At 39.8% G+C, this 16776-nt stretch overlaps 2 protein-coding genes across 5 annotated transcripts in view; both read left to right on the forward strand.

The window, feature by feature from the left end:
- Window positions 1–4989, forward strand: part of LOC113502027 (beta-arrestin-1) — a 66311-nt gene extending 61322 nt beyond the window's left edge. For all 3 annotated transcript variants that reach the window (XM_026883387.1, XM_026883388.1, XM_026883389.1), the window contains 4 exons: window positions 593–736; window positions 829–915; window positions 994–1116; window positions 1199–4989. In XM_026883387.1, the coding sequence (XP_026739188.1) occupies window positions 593–736; window positions 829–915; window positions 994–1116; window positions 1199–1286 (442 nt within the window). In that variant the 3' untranslated portion in view covers window positions 1287–4989. The remainder of the gene's footprint in view (window positions 1–592; window positions 737–828; window positions 916–993; window positions 1117–1198) is intronic.
- A 465-nt stretch (window positions 4990–5454) lies between these two features.
- LOC113501834 (U2 snRNP-associated SURP motif-containing protein) lies at window positions 5455–16776 on the forward strand. Of its 2 annotated transcripts, XM_026883116.1 has the most exons (19): window positions 5455–5802; window positions 5988–6081; window positions 6308–6500; window positions 6792–6954; window positions 7243–7408; window positions 7648–7811; window positions 8188–8253; window positions 8358–8401; window positions 8499–8719; window positions 9213–9324; window positions 9789–10031; window positions 10513–10699; window positions 13346–13604; window positions 13888–14089; window positions 14442–14595; window positions 14977–15068; window positions 15348–15425; window positions 16297–16371; window positions 16526–16776. In XM_026883116.1, the coding sequence occupies exons 1-19, from the start codon at window positions 5728–5730 to the stop codon at window positions 16716–16718; spliced, it is 2781 nt and encodes a 926-aa protein (XP_026738917.1). In that variant the 5' UTR covers window positions 5455–5727; the 3' UTR covers window positions 16719–16776. The 2 variants fall into 2 exon arrangements, with proteins under 2 accessions (XP_026738917.1, XP_026738919.1); XM_026883118.1 differs by lacking the exon at window positions 15348–15425 and having other exon boundaries at window positions 5456–5802.

Genomic DNA, 16776 nt, shown 5'->3' on the forward strand with positions numbered 1-16776 from the left:
GATACTGGTGTATTGGACTGGTTTTCATCGTAATTATATTTTGCATCACAGCTTGATTTTACCCTTTAACTGTAGTGTATAGTAAGTAGGGCTAGCTTGGGTCAGCGAAAACAAAAATACACGATACCGCTGACGTCACGACCGCCCGATGCACGTTATATTACAAGTAGTATCATATTCCAATTCAAGTACCTCTTCTATGGATCCTGAAAAGGATGGATTATAATTATTACCTCTTGAAAGGATTTCACTGGTCCCACAGAAACGTAATGTCTTCAAATTTCGTTTTTGTAAGATAGAAAATATGTTTTACATGCACGAATTCCGGGTGGTTGGCATTTTGGTAAATTACTGGTTATTGGGTCATCTTCCTTTTCAGGGAGTAACGATATTATACGTAAACCGTTTTGATGTTTGGTATTTAATAACTGCTACGTATTTAATACGTATTGATATTTTATTTTATAATTGACTTAATATACATATATCGCGGATAATATCCGATTAGACTATTATATCTGTAACTAGAATTTAGTTCCCTTTATGACGATGCAGTATGTATGTATATTTTATGTATTGTGGTGTGTACCAGGGAGGGGTGTCCGGTTGGGCCGGGCTTTACGCTGAGCAAGGTGTTCACTGTGACGCCGCTGCTGGCAAACAACAAGGACAAATGGGGGCTCGCGCTCGACGGCCAGCTCAAACACGAGGACACAAACCTTGCGTCCAGCACACTGTAAGATACTTTCGCGCGAGAAAAGCTCGATGTTTTCGCTGTGAAATATGTAAGCTTCCGACGTGACATATATCGTTTGCTTTTCATTGCAGAATTGCGGATCCATCGCAGCGAGAGAACCTAGGTATTATAGTCCAATACAAGGTCAAGGTGAAGCTGTGTCTCGGTCCACTAGGCGGGTAAGATTTTGTTGTTATCTCTTAATTTCTATTTTTTGCTGTGACTATTAAATTCTCATATGTGATATGTCGTTTTAGTGACTTGAGCGCAGAGCTGCCGTTCATCTTGATGCACCCGAAGCCGGAGGAGGAGCCCCGCGCCGCGCCCGATAGCACGCCGCGAGCCTTGGACCACGACCTCATTCAGCTCGACCCGCACCCGTTAGTATCACAGGAGACCGAGCCGAGTAAGGAGATGCTGGCATATATTGAATGTTTACATTTATGTTCTTCTCGCTTTCAGGGATGAGAACGGACAAGAACAAGATGACGACATTATCTTCGAGGATTTCGCGCGTCTCCGACTAAAAGGCGCCGATGCGGATGCCTGAGATTCGCCTTCCCCGCCGCCCGACCCCACGCCGCTGAACTGGTTCTACCGGAACATCGCGGCGCGCGCGATGGTGCGGCGGCCGCCGCCGGCCCGGCCGCGCCGGCACACGCTGGCGCACATCGCGTACGTGGCGCGCGCCACGCACCTGCTGAGCGCGCCCGCGCACTCCCGCGCCGCGCGCGCGCTGTGGGACCGCCGCGCGCGCGCCGCCACGCGCCAGCACCTGCGCCACAACACGGCCTTCCTGGCCATCGTCAACCAGTACCGCCCCGGGCCCGCCAAGCGCGCCGTCCTCTCCGCGGCCGCCAACGACTGCGACTGCGTCGAACGCATCCAGGCCAAGATGAACAGTCAGTTCTTCCGTTCGCCCTACGATTTTCTGTTCGGCGACGACGAGGAGAGTGTGATTTACGACGACGTGCCCAACTTCCCCCAGGACCTCATCACCGGCCTTACGGTGGACATGCCGCCGCCCATCAACCCCCTCGACCTGCGCGACCCTTTCGGAGAGTCCGATAGCGACGACGAGGGCGAGCCTCTCGGCGACTACGCCACGCCGGACAGCGACCTCGATTCAGATTATTAGAAAAGGACCTCGAATAAGTGTTTTGAGATATTTCACACGATTTGGTTCCGTACTTTTGTCAGCTTCCGATATGCTGCGGGATCCGATCATTCATGCAGTCGAACAGAAATGAAACAGAGGCGTGCAGGGGTCCATGTGAGGCAAGGGAAATTCAGTAATATTTGCAATTAGATTATTATTATAAAATTATAGATATAGAGAGTCGGTGGTGTTACACAAATGTCATTGTATGTAAACTCTTATATGAATGTCATAGGGTGTCGTGAAACAAAAACGAATGCAAACGCAAACACAGTCTGTCCATGAACGTTTCAAACATTCAATCCCTGTACAGTGTATAATCGAGAGGATTTGACTATTCACAATATAGTGCGCGCTGACGGACGTATCGGACGTATCACTCGTCGGAAGCCACGCACGTTACGTATGTCCGACACGCGCTCGCAAACAATTAGCGTATTTAATAAAGAATTTTATATTATATTCGATGTATATTGTATGTGAAAATTATTTTAATTGTTGTCTATGGATCAAATAAGCGAGTACAATGTTTATTTTCATTTATTTTTCACATTATCATTGGCCATTGATTTTTAGGTGTAGTACAATGTTCGACGAATGCATTTAATAGTGTAAAAGAAGTGTTTTACCTCTGTAACGTAATTTTTACTTTTCGACTTGTAGTGTTGTATGTCTTATTGTTGATGTTGAAGATATATATAAAGTAGGTATAACGTATTATTACAGTTGTGTTGACTACGCAAATCATGAGAAAAACATAAAATATTGGATTTGTAAAGTCATTGTAATAAAATACTTTTGTGGCCTTTTATTACCATTGTTTCTGAGTGATAAAGGGTGATATTACTATAACAACAGCAGTACGCTAGTGGCCGACGAACCCTTCTGTGTGGCAGTCGTGTGGAGAACATATATTTATTGTAGTTACATTGTGAACAGAGGGGTGAACACGTCGGTTACAATACCTGTATGCGCAATATATGACCAAACCGAGAAATATGTGTATATTTAAGTATATTATTCCTCTTTTGCCTGCTATACTTTGCTATCGCACATTACTGAGTAAGTACACACATATTTCTGCTGATTCCAAACTTGCGTTCGCTCCGTACAAAATTTACGTCTTAACACAATTATTATTTTACATTTAATCATCATAAATGAATTCTTATGTATTAAATTTTGTATGGAGTAAAAACAATTCTTAAAATACAGTTCCGCTCTTATATGTTTAGTTCTTAAAACAGGACTATTCATTCGTTTTGCGGAGGTGAGAAGCCGCTATGCGTATTGTGGTGCGCCATCTTGCTCCCACAAATCTTCAAAACCTCATAATATAGATTAGATACAGGGGTGTTCCGCAACTTCACAAAAAAACAAAATTGTTAACTTTTTTAAATTTTCAACCTTATTGTATTGGAATAAGGACTGAGTTTTATCGACTGCATCTATACAATATTATCAGTATGAAAAAAAAACAAGTGTCGAATACATACGGTACATTAATGAAAACGTATCCTTATATTGAATCTTATGTTTATGTTGATAAAGTCCAAATTTGTACACACAATGTATCAGTGAATTATATCTTTTGCTTGTTAACTTGCATATCTTCATTATCATATTTTCGCAGCTTCACTTCAAAGATTAAAGAGAATGCTCTTAATAATGGAACTATTTTTGTAAATAATAATCAAGTATTGTTTGTTTGGCAGATAATGTACTAGGCTTGAAATATATTATGCGGCTGATACCCAACAACCACAATATCTGCTTAGTACATTAAATACCCAAGGATCGTAATAGGCTGCAATTAATACACCAACTCCAAATAAAATGTATTATAACCTGTATTGCCAATAAGATTTTTCTTGCATATCTACCGATTAATAAAATGCAGCTTCATGAACCACCAATGTATAAATCAGAATAGAGAATAAATTATGTAAAACTATTTTTTAATGTATGTTATAGATTGACTCCGTCTGTGTACACGAGGCGCGGTCGCGGCGTGACGTCACAGATTATGATATCAATGTGAAAAGGAATATTGGGAAAAGTGTTTTTATAAAGAGTTTTGTTTACCCACAGAGTTATTAAAACTTTAGTGAAATGAGGCGTAGAGTATAAACAGTTTGCTGTATTTTACGTAATCTGTGACGCCGTCGGGTAGGGCGGTACACAATAACGTCTTATGATATTCGTTCTGTGACTATGTACATTCGTTTCGCTGTGTACAGTAGTAGTTATGTATATTTCGTGGCATGTTTCATTGTATAGTAAGCTTTATAATGCACAAAGTATTCTATTCTTTAATATACGGGCCTTAATCACGCCTAGCTCGTTACAAACATAAAATATTAATATTATTTGGCTTTCACAAGTGCATTTTAACCCATAGATTAATTCTAATATTTGTTGTATGGGTTATCTTCCTCGGTCGCGAACTTTACCCGGCCCACTAAGGAAGACGCTCGATATAATTTGATAAATATTATTACCAAAATAAATTTTCAATGCATAATTCGGTGTTTCTGTTTCTATCAAGTTGTATTATTTATGTATTTTAAATGTAAGTATTAAATGGAAATAACGATTTGTAATATTGATAGTAGGAACAAAATAAAAAGACGAAACAGTGGAGTTTACAGCCAATAGGTAATTTTACCGTGGCCTATGCTGGCGCAATACTCTTAAGTACAATTAGCCGTTTTTAATATAAATAGTTTATATCTGTCGGAGGCTAACTTTTTTACTTTCCTTGCACAAATGTAATTTACACATAAGATATATAAACTTTTCTACTTGGATACCACTTGGCTGTAAAGATGTCTCTGTTATTTACCCTTAGCTAGTACCTTGTCCAATACCTGATAGTATACGGTGTATTCACTAGCCGCGCTGTAATCTTTATTAGAATTTTAACTTTCAAATCACGTTAATCACATTTTGGAAAGATATAAGCGTGGCTAGTAGTTCATCGTGGTCCAGTGCAGAAATCATTCATTAATGGCAAATCGCACACATTCTTTTTTTAATTTTACATCGAAACATTTTTGATGTATACTTTTTTCAATAAATAATATGTAACCAACAAAGTCTTTTATTTAAATACTTACCCCATTCCTCGCGCAGATAGGCTTCACAGGTAAACAAATTATAACTTACACTAAGAAATATAAATCTGATCGACATTTTGAAAGCACTGAATTTGTTTACTTTTAAAGCCTTACCCACTGCTGATTGTAAGGCAAGGGAATCCTTCCTTTTTTTACACTTTTTCTTCAATCAAGTTAATGTTTTAACGCAACTGGGCGAAAACTCGATATTTTGCTTGTAAAATTTGAATTATTGCTTTGTTAAACGTAAATGGAATTGTAACGTTTAATCAAGAGTTATAATATAATAAAGTAACCATTGAAAAAAAGTTAGTTACTCAGTTAATGAGTAATCGTGAAACAATAACAAAATATTTTTATCATCCGCTTTGTTATCAAAACGCGAATTTAACATTATCTATGGACATAAATTACTTTTTATAATCTATGGAATGTCTAGCTGACTGATAACTGTCACTGTGTTTGTGACTATTGGCTTGAAAATATAGGTTATATTTATAATATTTACTGAGTTATCGCTAGCTAAAACGATGAATAAACAGAAAAAATAAAAGTCCGTTTGTTCTGATATATAAGGTGTTTGAAATGAGTATAATAATAGTTGTTAATAACTTTTTGCTTCCTTGTCGGTGTAGGTAGCAAACCAGAGTTTAGTATTAGTTATTGACGAATGATTGTATTTTAAAGTGTATTTTGTAAAGATTGTCGCCGAAATGAATGCCCGAGGCCTGTCTAAGAAGGAGCTAGAAGAATTGAAGAAGAAGGAGGAGGAGGAAGCTGCAGCTCATGTAAGTAAATATCTTCATTTTAATGGCTTACAACTCAAAAGAACTCACTTAAAAATGTATTTACATAATTAATTAATAAACCATTTAAATTATACTCTAAGTCTAACTTTTTATAAGGCTTGAATAAAAAATTTAAATTGACATTTGAATGTTGCTGTAATATTTAATATTAATTGTTGTTGCAGGTATTCAAAGAGTTTGTAGAGACATTCCAGGAGGCACCTAGCACCACCAGCAAGGTTTGGGTCAAAGCTGGTACCTATGATGCTGGGGCAAGAAGTAAGTTAGGCCATTTCTAGCACAAGACACAGATTATTATAAAATAATCTGGCTAGTTTTGCCTGTTGAGGTGTTTATTGATAAAAGAAATCCTAATGTTTCCTATAGTTTGATTTTATTTGTTATTGTACTTGCAACATGAATAGAGTTTATAAAAATTGTATAAAAATATTATCTTTGATCATATAAGCCATAGATAAAGACCATTTAATGTTTTATGCCACAGAGGAAGACACATCAGAAAGAGGCAAGCTTTACAAGCCAGTGTCTCGTCTGGATGAGAAAAGGACTATATCAGACTCTGATGTTGTCCGTAACCTTGTACAAAGACCAGAGCCTCCTGGCCGGCCGCATCCTAAGAAAAAAGGACAGGACAAGAAGAAAAGCAACTTGGAACTGTTTAAAGAAGAACTTAGACAGTGAGTATTAAATGTTAGAGTAATAATCTATGTTTAAGAAGGGTGCCAACACCACTATCTGTCCCCTTTTCCCAGTCAGTGTGCTGTTATATGCAAATTATATAGGCTAACATTTTAATTGAAGATCCGTCATAAACCTTCATGTGTAAAACATTTAAAAACAAACTCAAAACATTACTTTCATACTAGTTTCCTATTTCTAGACAATTTTTAATGCTTCACCACAACATTTTCAGAGTCTACAGTCTTAGTCAAAAATCCACTCTAATGTTTATTTTTGTATGTTTTTAGGATTCAAGAGGAGAGATCTGAGCGCCACAAGTATAAGAATGTGTTGCGAGAGCGCGGCGTGGTCGGTGTCGAGCCCTCCCTCGATGTGATCCCGGACGTCGGCTCGTACGACACCGGCGACCCCAATACTACCAACTTGTATTTAGGCAACCTTAATCCTAAGGTAAGATACAATAGCCATTGGGAGCAGATTGTGATAGTTAGCTAGCATATGCATTAACTGTATTAGCTCAACAACAATAATATTTTATTTATTATAATAAAAAACCATACATTAATAAGATCTCTGTTGAGCAAAACTGCTTAGACCGTATTGTCTCAGCTTACACATACAAAGGCTTATCTTAATACATTTAGTTGATGACTATCGCCAAGAGAACATCCAAAACTATTAATTGTACAGTGCCACATAACAATCACTTTATTAACAATATTATGTCCTTTTTCCCAGATAACTGAACAACAACTGATGGAGATATTCGGTCGATACGGTCCGTTAGCTAGTATTAAGATCATGTGGCCGCGCTCGGACGAGGAGAAGGCTCGCGGCCGCAACTGCGGCTTCGTTGCCTTCATGTCGAGGAAGGACGGCGAGAGGGCGCTGCGGTGTATTAATGGTAAGTGCATCGTAAGTTTGAGGTTAAACTTAGGAAAAAAAGCAACAGTATTTTCTTCAGGTTTGAAAAAAGTATTTGTACCAAAAATTATTTTACAGGTAAAGATAAGTATTTTTTTTGGTATTACTCCACGATATGTAAAAACCTATAGACGTCAAACCTGTTTTGATGGTATTTATATAAAAAATTACAAAATTTTGATATAAATCAATAAAAAAAATGTTATTCAATGTTTTTAGGCAAAGAGATAATGAACTACGAGATGAAGTTGGGCTGGGGTAAGGCTGTGGTGATACCTCCCGTGCCTATCTACATCCCGCCCGCCCTGCAGCAGCCCAGCAAACCACCGCCGCCTTCAGGCTTGCCCTTTAACGCACAGCCCCCAAAACATTTAGCTAATAAGGTAACATAATATATAATATGCAAAGAATAAACGCCTGGTTACTGGTGGTGGGCTCCCTTTTCCGCATGTAGGCTTCAAGTCGGCCCATTGTGCGTCGGGCACCCCCTGTAAACCCAATACACCCCTGTTTCTACATTAATTTATTGTATCGTTCCCGTCGGTGTTCACCTGAAGACGCTCGTAAAATTTAAAGTAGTTTTAAGAAATGATAAATAAAATTATTGATGTAAGATCAAGATTTCTATAAAATCCTCTTTATTCCTTCTATACACTTTATCAATTTCAAATGTTTATATACTGTGAACCTCAATGTCCTTTTCAGTAGTAATAATTATTACCTCAACTTTAGATTCATTAACTTGTAACCTCTTCGTAGATTCCCCGCATTCGACCCGGAGAGTACTACCCAAGTGATCCCGAAGACAGAAAACTCTATGAACAGGTAATCATTGTCAATTGAAAATTTTAAATTAAAACATCATTACTAAGATATTGTATCACAAGTTGATTCTCTTGGAACTGTTTCTGAATAACCTCTTTTTTCAGATCCTGTCTCAATCCATAGTTAAAGTCGTCGTTCCTACAGAAAGGTAAGTTTTCATTACCTAGGAGAAAAAATCCATTTAAAAAACTTCACAACTGACTGAAAAGCTCCTTTTTATATTTACGACACAACTCTGTCCTCAGAAACATCCTTATGCTAATTCACCGCATGGTGGAGTTCGTGATCCGAGAAGGTCCGATGTTTGAAGCCATCATCATGAACAAGGAGATCAATAACCCGTTCTTCCGGTTCCTCTTCGAGAACCAGTCTCCGGCGCACGTCTATTATAGGTGGAAGCTGTTCTCTATGCTGCAAGGAGATTCGCCTAAGCAATGGTCGCTAGATGACTTTCGGATGTTCAAAGGTGAGATTTTAATTTTTGAACGTCTAATGATCTAAGGATTTTATTAAATACTAGCAGATGCCCGCGACTTCGTCCGCGTGGTTTGAAGATATAAGTTATGACACCTTGGGTTAGGTACAATATCGCAATTTTCTTACGGCACCGTAATATTTTTTATATAAATTATAGCCTATGTTTAGCGAAGATAATGTAGCTACTCAAAAGTGAAAGAATTTTTCAAATCGGACCAGTAGTTTCGAAGCCTATTCGTGTCAAACAAACAAACAAATCTTTCCTCTTATAATATTAGTATAGACAAGTTGCTAATGTCCAGCTTTTGGCCTTACCATATATGGGTACTACATATGGTTTTTTGGGCACAGATTTTTCTGAATTAGCATTTTTCCATAACTTTTTTTACTCTCACACACGATCAGGCAGACTAAAAGGACAATCATACATAATCAAAATTGCTAGATTGCAATTAATTAACTTCAAATATTGTGTTTTGTAGGCGGTTCGGTATGGCGACCGCCAGTTATGAATCTGTATACCGCTGGTATGCCAGATGAACTGGTTGAGGAAGAAGACGCCAAGGAGAACATACGAGGAACTCTATCCAACAAGTGAGTACTGAATAAGTAAATAATCATGTTCAATTGCGTAAGGTTTGATTATTGTTGCCATTTACCATTTAATTTTATTTTGGGCATGAGCCCTTGTTAAAAATCTTTAAGAAGGTAAATTGTTCATCTACAGTTTGATTCGATAATGTTGAGTTTGCACGGCATTAGCGTACTTTAACTTCTTCCATTTAAGGAAAACCCAACCTTTACCTTCAAAAGACCTTGATACTGACCTGTTTCTCATTTCCCTCCAAAGTGAATTTCGTATAAATATTTTTGAAGATGTGATATTGCATGACCATTGATAAAGTGAAATTATTTATAAGGAAGTTTTATCGCTGTTTCTTCTCAAGAACTAAAACTACTAGACTACTAAACTAAAGCCATTTCGTGAATTTATGAACAGTCCGAACATTGATGTGTGTATCTGTGCGTCGGGTCTGATGCGTTGTGTGGCCCCGCAGCCAGCGCGACCGGCTGGAGGAGCTGATCCGCGGGCTGTCGGCGTCGCGCGGCAGCGTGGGCGCCGCCATGGCGTGGTGCCTGGAGCACGCGGAGGCGGCGGGCGAGGTGGCGGGCTGCCTGGCCGAGGCGCTGGCGGGCGCCGCCACGCCGCCGCCGCGCCGCGTGGCGCGCCTCTACCTGCTGTCCGACATCCTGCACAACGCCGGCGCCAAGCTCACCAACGCCAGCGCCTACCGCAGCGCGTGAGTCCTAGCCGCACACAACTATATATCGATGACGTTTTATTCAAATTGTTATCCCCACTCCTCCACGTCCTACGGTAATCGTTTTTAAAACGAGGACGACTTAGTCTCGTGATTACTAAGTAGAGTTATTCAAAAGCCAAGTCAATATTGGGCATCATCTAATTCGCCCGTCCTTCACCGCTTCCTAAGTGCTCTAGCTATGAAAAAGGAACGGAAACGAACGCAGCGCGACATTTACAACAATATAAAATAGAGTACAACTTCAAAAAAAACCTGCCATCTAAACAAGTGTCTGAAGCCTAAAAGAGAAATTACAGCTAAAACAACTAAGATCTGCCGAGCAAACAGTCACAAACTATACCACTTAATGTGGTTTGTGCGGCTGTCTGACATTACAATCGAATCACAATTCGTGATTCTATGTCTAAACAGGTTTTGCGAAACGATTTGCAATACTTATTTTTAATGTTTCATACAGGTTCCAACAGCGGCTCACGGAGATAATGCGCAACTGTCACTTGGCGTGGACGCGTATGACGTCACGGCTGCAGCAGGAGGGCTTCCGGGCGCGAGTGACGCGCATCCTGCAGGCCTGGGCTGACTGGGCTGTGTATCCGACTGACTTCTTGTTGCATATCAACGATGTTTTCCTTGGACATGATAAGGTACGATGTTGTGTCTCTGAAAACTGTAGGTAGTATTTGTTTATTTATTTATTTATTTATATAGGTTTACCAACAGCTTCTGTGTACAGTAATGCTTATGTATTTTGATAATTATGTCTAAGACTTACACAGTCGCCAATTACTGGTTAACCAGCATTCACAAAAGAAGTGATAAGTGCTAAGAATAATCCAAAACTAAAACTAAATTAACTAGGTTACATGAGCTTGAAGTTAAAAATACAATAGAGCAATAAACTTAAAACAAACTTATAAAACAAAAACAGTATTGTCTCTTTGCAACAGGAGAACAGGAAAACTAATAATAATAACCTACTGAGATCAGAGTTGAACTTAAAAATAGATAACTTAATAAAATACAATATAATATAAATCTATGTACTACTAAACACAATTAACATTTTGCTGTGACTCTTGGGACTCCAATAATCGGGCCTTAAAGATGATATAGGAAACTTGGTAAATATCAAGATCGGGTAGGGATTTAATTAATGCATTCATCTCTCTGCTAAGCCTGACCAGTGGCGAGTTTACTCCTATGTTGTAGTTATTGGAGTATGGAATAGGTTGGTAATGGGATGTCTAGGAATATTGTATGGTACTTTTAGTCCAACATTTTCTATGAGTTTAATACAATCTAATTTATTGTTCAACAATTTGTGGAAGAACATGAGGTCGTGCATCAGTCGACGGTCGCGTAGAGAGACCATTTCATAACACTGAAGACGTTGTTCATAAGGACAACGAGGTGATATTTTGCCAGATGTGTAGGCTAAGTGCTTTGTGAAGGCCCTTTGAATGCTTTCCACTCTTTGTGACTGCACCGCGTAGAGCGGATTCCACACTACGCTAGCAAATTCTAAGTGGCTGCGGACTAAGGCATTATATAGTACAATTTTTGTTCTAATCAAATTAAACCCTCTAGAACTCCTCTTAAGGAATCCAAGCTGACGTGCCGATTTCGTTACGATACTATCTATTTGGCTCCTAAAGTTCAAATGACTGTCCATGATCACACCCAGATCGCGTACCTCAGTAACGGTGTTCAACACTACACCTTTTACGTTGTACGAGACGAAATCAGACTGTTTCTTCCTCGTGAATCTGATATGACTACATTTCTTGACATTAAGTTGCATATGATTTATCCTGCACCAATTATCAATTCTGTCTATGTCATCTTGAATCAAAGCAGTATCCTCTTTGGAAGATATAGTTTTAAATATTTTAAGATCATCAGCAAACATTAGGTATTTACAGTGACGGATATGATGTGTGATATCATTAATAAAAAGCGAAAACAGAACTGGTGCGAGGTGTGAACCCTGGGGAACTCCTGAGTCAGCAGAGTATGAGTAGGATTCATAGCCATTAACGGCAAGAATTTGTGACCTTCGAGACAAATAGGACGAAAACCATTTCAACAATGATCCATGTATACCGTTATACCGTAACTTCGATAGTAGCAGAGAATGGTCTACCTTGTCAAACGCAATGCTGAAATCCGTGTACACAGCGTCTACTTCCAACGCCTTGTCAAGAGCTAAGGTCACTTCAGATACAAACTCGACGAGATTAGTTTCTACGCAGCGACCAGCTTTAAATCCATGTTGACTTGGTGAAATAATTTTATCAATGTGGTGAGTAATGATAGGACAGATCAGCGCTTCAAAGATCTTGGGAAAACAGGATAAAATTGAGATAGGACGATAATTTTTAACATTAGCTGGATCACCTTTTTTCAAAACCGGGACTATTTTCGCTCTTTTCCATACATCAGGGAAGATACCGTCATCTAGGGAAGAATTAAAAATAAAGTGCAATGGTAGAGCCAGTTCACGGCAGCAACGTTTTATGAATAAGGGGGGTATCGAGTCAGGACCTGGCCCCTTCAAAATATCTATACGTTTGAGCTTATTAAAAACTTGGTTCTCTGTAAACTTAATTGAACCTATAATTGAGTCAATCCCTGAGAAATCATTGGGACAATTGTTATTTGAGAAATTGGTAGGTACACGACTATAAACTGATACAAATTGATCCGCAAAAAGATTAGCAATTTCAGGACCACCACTAACTACCCTATCATTCATAGACATTTCAGCAGGTATACAAGATTCACCTCATTTGTTGCAGTATGTAGTGTCCAATTGTTGGTAAGGAGTGTTTTCCAAACCCCCAAGCTCTCAAATTTATCTATTTTATGCCTCTTCCAAGTAGCCTTTAGAATAGAATCATTTATTTGCCATGAACATGTGTAAACATACATACATACGCAGGTGCATGCATGTAGGATGACAATATAATTAGGTAGGTCTTCATCATCATCATCGGCCTAGCCTTTCCCCAACTTTGTTGGGGTCGGCTTCCAGTCTAACCTGATTTAGCTAAGTACCTAAGTAAGTAGCTAAGTGTTTTACAAGGAGTGACTGCCTATCTGACCTCCTCAACCCTGGCAACCTGGGCAACACGATACTCCTTGGTTAGACTGCTTGTTAGACTTAGGTAGGTATGTGCTTAAAAACATGCTTTATTTATCTTTGCATATATATATAGTTAAAGATTTGATTGTACCGACCCAATTTCTTTTTCATATATGTATATCCAAAAAAATCGTTTGTATACCAGGAGTCAGACAGCATGAGCGCCAGTCGCCTCGCAGAACTATCCGGCGGCGGTGAGGAGGAGTCAGTGGGCGCCTCTCCGGCGCGCTCGTCTGCCTCCGAGGAGTCGTGGGACGGGGGCTCGCGCGGGCCGCTGGACGGCGCGGCGCTGCGCCGCCTGGCCGCCGAGCGCGCCAACCTGCTGCCCGCACACGCCGCGCACGCCAGGGGGGGCCGCGACACGCGCCAAGCCGACCTCAACGATGATATCGATGGCATACCCGGTATGGTGAACTGTTGTAGTTTTATCCTAGCTTCCAAAAAGTGTCATTGTTAAAAGTTACAAGAGGTTTTGCACAAAAAAGCGATTTTATTACTTGTCGTGTACGTATAACTACGTTGTAGCATTGAATTATACCGAGTATAATAAAAGTCAGATATTTACATCCCTTTTCTTTCTTTCTTTCAATTCGAGCCGTAGTTTGTCAATCTGCGATACTACGTAACCATGTAAGAATGGTTTGGGAATGTTATTACATTCGTCATGTTCCTTGTTTGCGCTTCTAGTGGATGAGGACATAGACGGCATCCCGCTGGACGCGGAGGGAGGCGGGCGGCGCGGCGCGGGCGGGACCTTCGTGCCCTCGCGCTGGGAGAGCGTGGACACTGACGTCACTGATGACGTCACGCCCGCGCCTGCCACCAGCACGCACAGCGACGACGACACGCCCGCGCCCAACACGCCGCTATCCGCGCAGCAGCATGACAGGTACCATACACGCAGACACATATACATAGCAATCACTGAATACGGCACCTACCACAATAAGATAGTTTTAATGAAATGGAATGGCAAGAGTGATCACTTGATTTGGTTTATATATCGTCTGTGTCATATTACCTAGGAAGACTTTAATGAAGAAACTGACTTTTCTTATTAATCGATCACAAAATGTCACGAAAATTCTTTTCGGATCTTCTTCGTAAAAAATATTAGAGCCTGGATAGGGGCCTATTTGAAAACTTATCTATTTTTCATCACGTTTTCATAATATTGTAAAAGGGTTATATGGTATACTAGCCAGTATTATTACAATTAATATTTTTATTTCATTTCTCAGTGAGGAACAATCTCTGAAGCGCGAGACTCTCCGCGAGATCGAGGTCCGCGTGCTGAAGTACGCGGACGAGGTGGAGGCGGGCGTGAGGGCGCGGCGGGCGGGCCTCACCGCCGCGCAGCAGATACATCACTACAGGAGGAAACTTATTAAGAAGGTACTACTTACCGTCACAACATAGTAGTTGAAAAAAAAGCGCGTCTGCAAGGACATGTAATGTGGCTTGATCACTGGCTCTGTGCTTAAGTAGTTCGGATAAAAAGGCTGCTTGAATACTAGTCAATTTTTACCTCAATTAAAGTAACCATAGTTTTAAAATGAATTTACAAAAAATGATTATTATATTTAAGGTTTTGTATCAGTAAATTATCTTGAGTACTATACATTAATAATAAATATATAATACAGCCTATAGGTTCCACTTCTGGACATAGCCCCGATAATCTCAAGGTGAGGCTTTCCTCATTAACTACATTATGTTATTATATATTCTACAACGCATTACGTAATATACGTATAATAATATGTTCAATAACAGGCGTTACGTGAGGCCAAAGAGGCTGTTGAGGAAGTGCGGGAGTCACCAGAGCTGCGGCGGCGGTCACCTGCTGAAGACGACACCTATTCCACGTATGTTGCCTAACCACTAACCAGTACACATAGACCCTCAGCCACCTAGATACAATTTAGACTTGTAGTCCACCCACCCAGAACCAGTTATAGGTGAATACGAGGGACTTAAGTAAACTCTGAAATTAAAGAGTATTCTTAAGTAAGGATAATTAAAACGTCCGATGCACTAAAGAGGTTGACGCTAATAACATTGTTGACACGGCATGAGCTACGGAGAAGGGCAACAGTTCATTGTTACTAATAAACCCCAGACTATAACTGAGAATTTTCTAACAGAAAAACCCAACATGCTTTGCCTGAGCTGGGGCTCACACCCAGGACCTCGAGATCCACAACCGCACTTGCTCCGGAGAGGTGATATTAACATACTTTGTCACCGATTAACTGCCACTTGCTTTGCGACTTGTAACTCGGCACTAACGACGCACTTCGACAATCGGGACACTAAGGCTTCATAGTGTTTAATTTTCCTTGATTTACTAACAATTGATTCACTGTTGAGTGGCCATCACAAAACGCGTACCAAAACATTTATGCTAAAATGCCGAATTGGGTTAATAACAGAAATTCAGGCGTAACCTAAACTAATGCATCGTAGTAAACATAGCAATGCACTCATTAAAAGTTTTAAAGTCATTTAAAAGCGGATTTTTTAAGTTAACAAGATTTTGATTTCAATTGTCTATCACAATAAAACACATCCGTGTTACCAGACATCTATAGACGAAGTAATACGTTGTGAGTTGTAACTGAACACAGCAAGTATTCACTCAAATGCTTAGTAATCTGTGGAAGTATTTCTGCAGCACATAAATTTTGAGTTGTATCCTTTATGAAAATATTTTTGATTTTCAGTGAGTTTAGTGATTTTATTGGTATCTCAGTAACAAATTTTAGGCATTTCGACAGACTGGGACTTAACGAAACGCTGATAATTTTCGTGAGCAAAGCCATGAGCGAAAGATACCGAATATCTGGTCCTAATAAAATTTAGCTTTTACAAGTGGTCTCAGAATGTATGTCATGTATAAGGCAATGATGGGTAATGTTATGACATCAAACTGTCTGTTGTCTGTACCTGGCTAGCGGTCTGTATAGTTGTAGGAATTGAAAACTAGGAAGATAAAGGACTACTATGGTTTTGTTTTTATTATAATGCTACATGTTAATTAAAATATTCAATGTAAACAAAGTTTTTGCTAAGTGTATATTTTTCAATTTTCAGAACTTCGTCCAAGTCGAAATCGAAGAAATCCCGTGAGCCGTCACTGTCGCCGCCCCCGAAGAGATCAAGATATAGGTAATTTATATTTTTTATAGAAAATGAAACAGTACATATTTCGTATAGCTTACTTACGGTAATAATGTTTGCTGTTACAATTTTGGACCTTATGCACTTAATTTTAAGTTTGAATAACTCGATGTCACAAAATAAGAATTATTTCTGTTTGCAGTGACCGAAAGTCAAGATCACGATCAAGATCGCGCGAAAGAGAACGCGAGCGCGAACGTTCTCGGGAGAGGGAGCGAGAGAGAGACAGGGAGCGCGAGCGAGACAGGGACAGGGATAGGCGGCGACGATCCCCGGCCACGCCCCCTTCTCACCACCACCGCAAGCACAGCAAGCACGCCAAATATAAGTACTGATTGGAAAAGCAACATGTACTGGACTGTGTATTTAAGCAAATAAATTTTATTAGTATAA

The sequence above is a fragment of the Trichoplusia ni genome, chromosome 16, assembly GCF_003590095.1.
Source record: "Trichoplusia ni isolate ovarian cell line Hi5 chromosome 16, tn1, whole genome shotgun sequence".
NCBI lineage: Eukaryota > Metazoa > Arthropoda > Insecta > Lepidoptera > Noctuidae > Trichoplusia > Trichoplusia ni.

Coding starts and splice junctions, on each gene's coding strand:
- LOC113501834 (XM_026883116.1), top strand. CDS start 5,728: ATGAATGCCCGAGGCCTGTCTAAGAAGGAGCTAGAAGAATTGAAGAAG. Junction 8,254..8,357: donor ACAGAAAACTCTATGAACAG/GTAATCATTGTC, acceptor CTCTTTTTTCAG/ATCCTGTCTCAATCCATAGT. Junction 15,069..15,347: donor GAAGACGACACCTATTCCAC/GTATGTTGCCTA, acceptor ATTTTCTAACAG/AAAAACCCAACATGCTTTGC.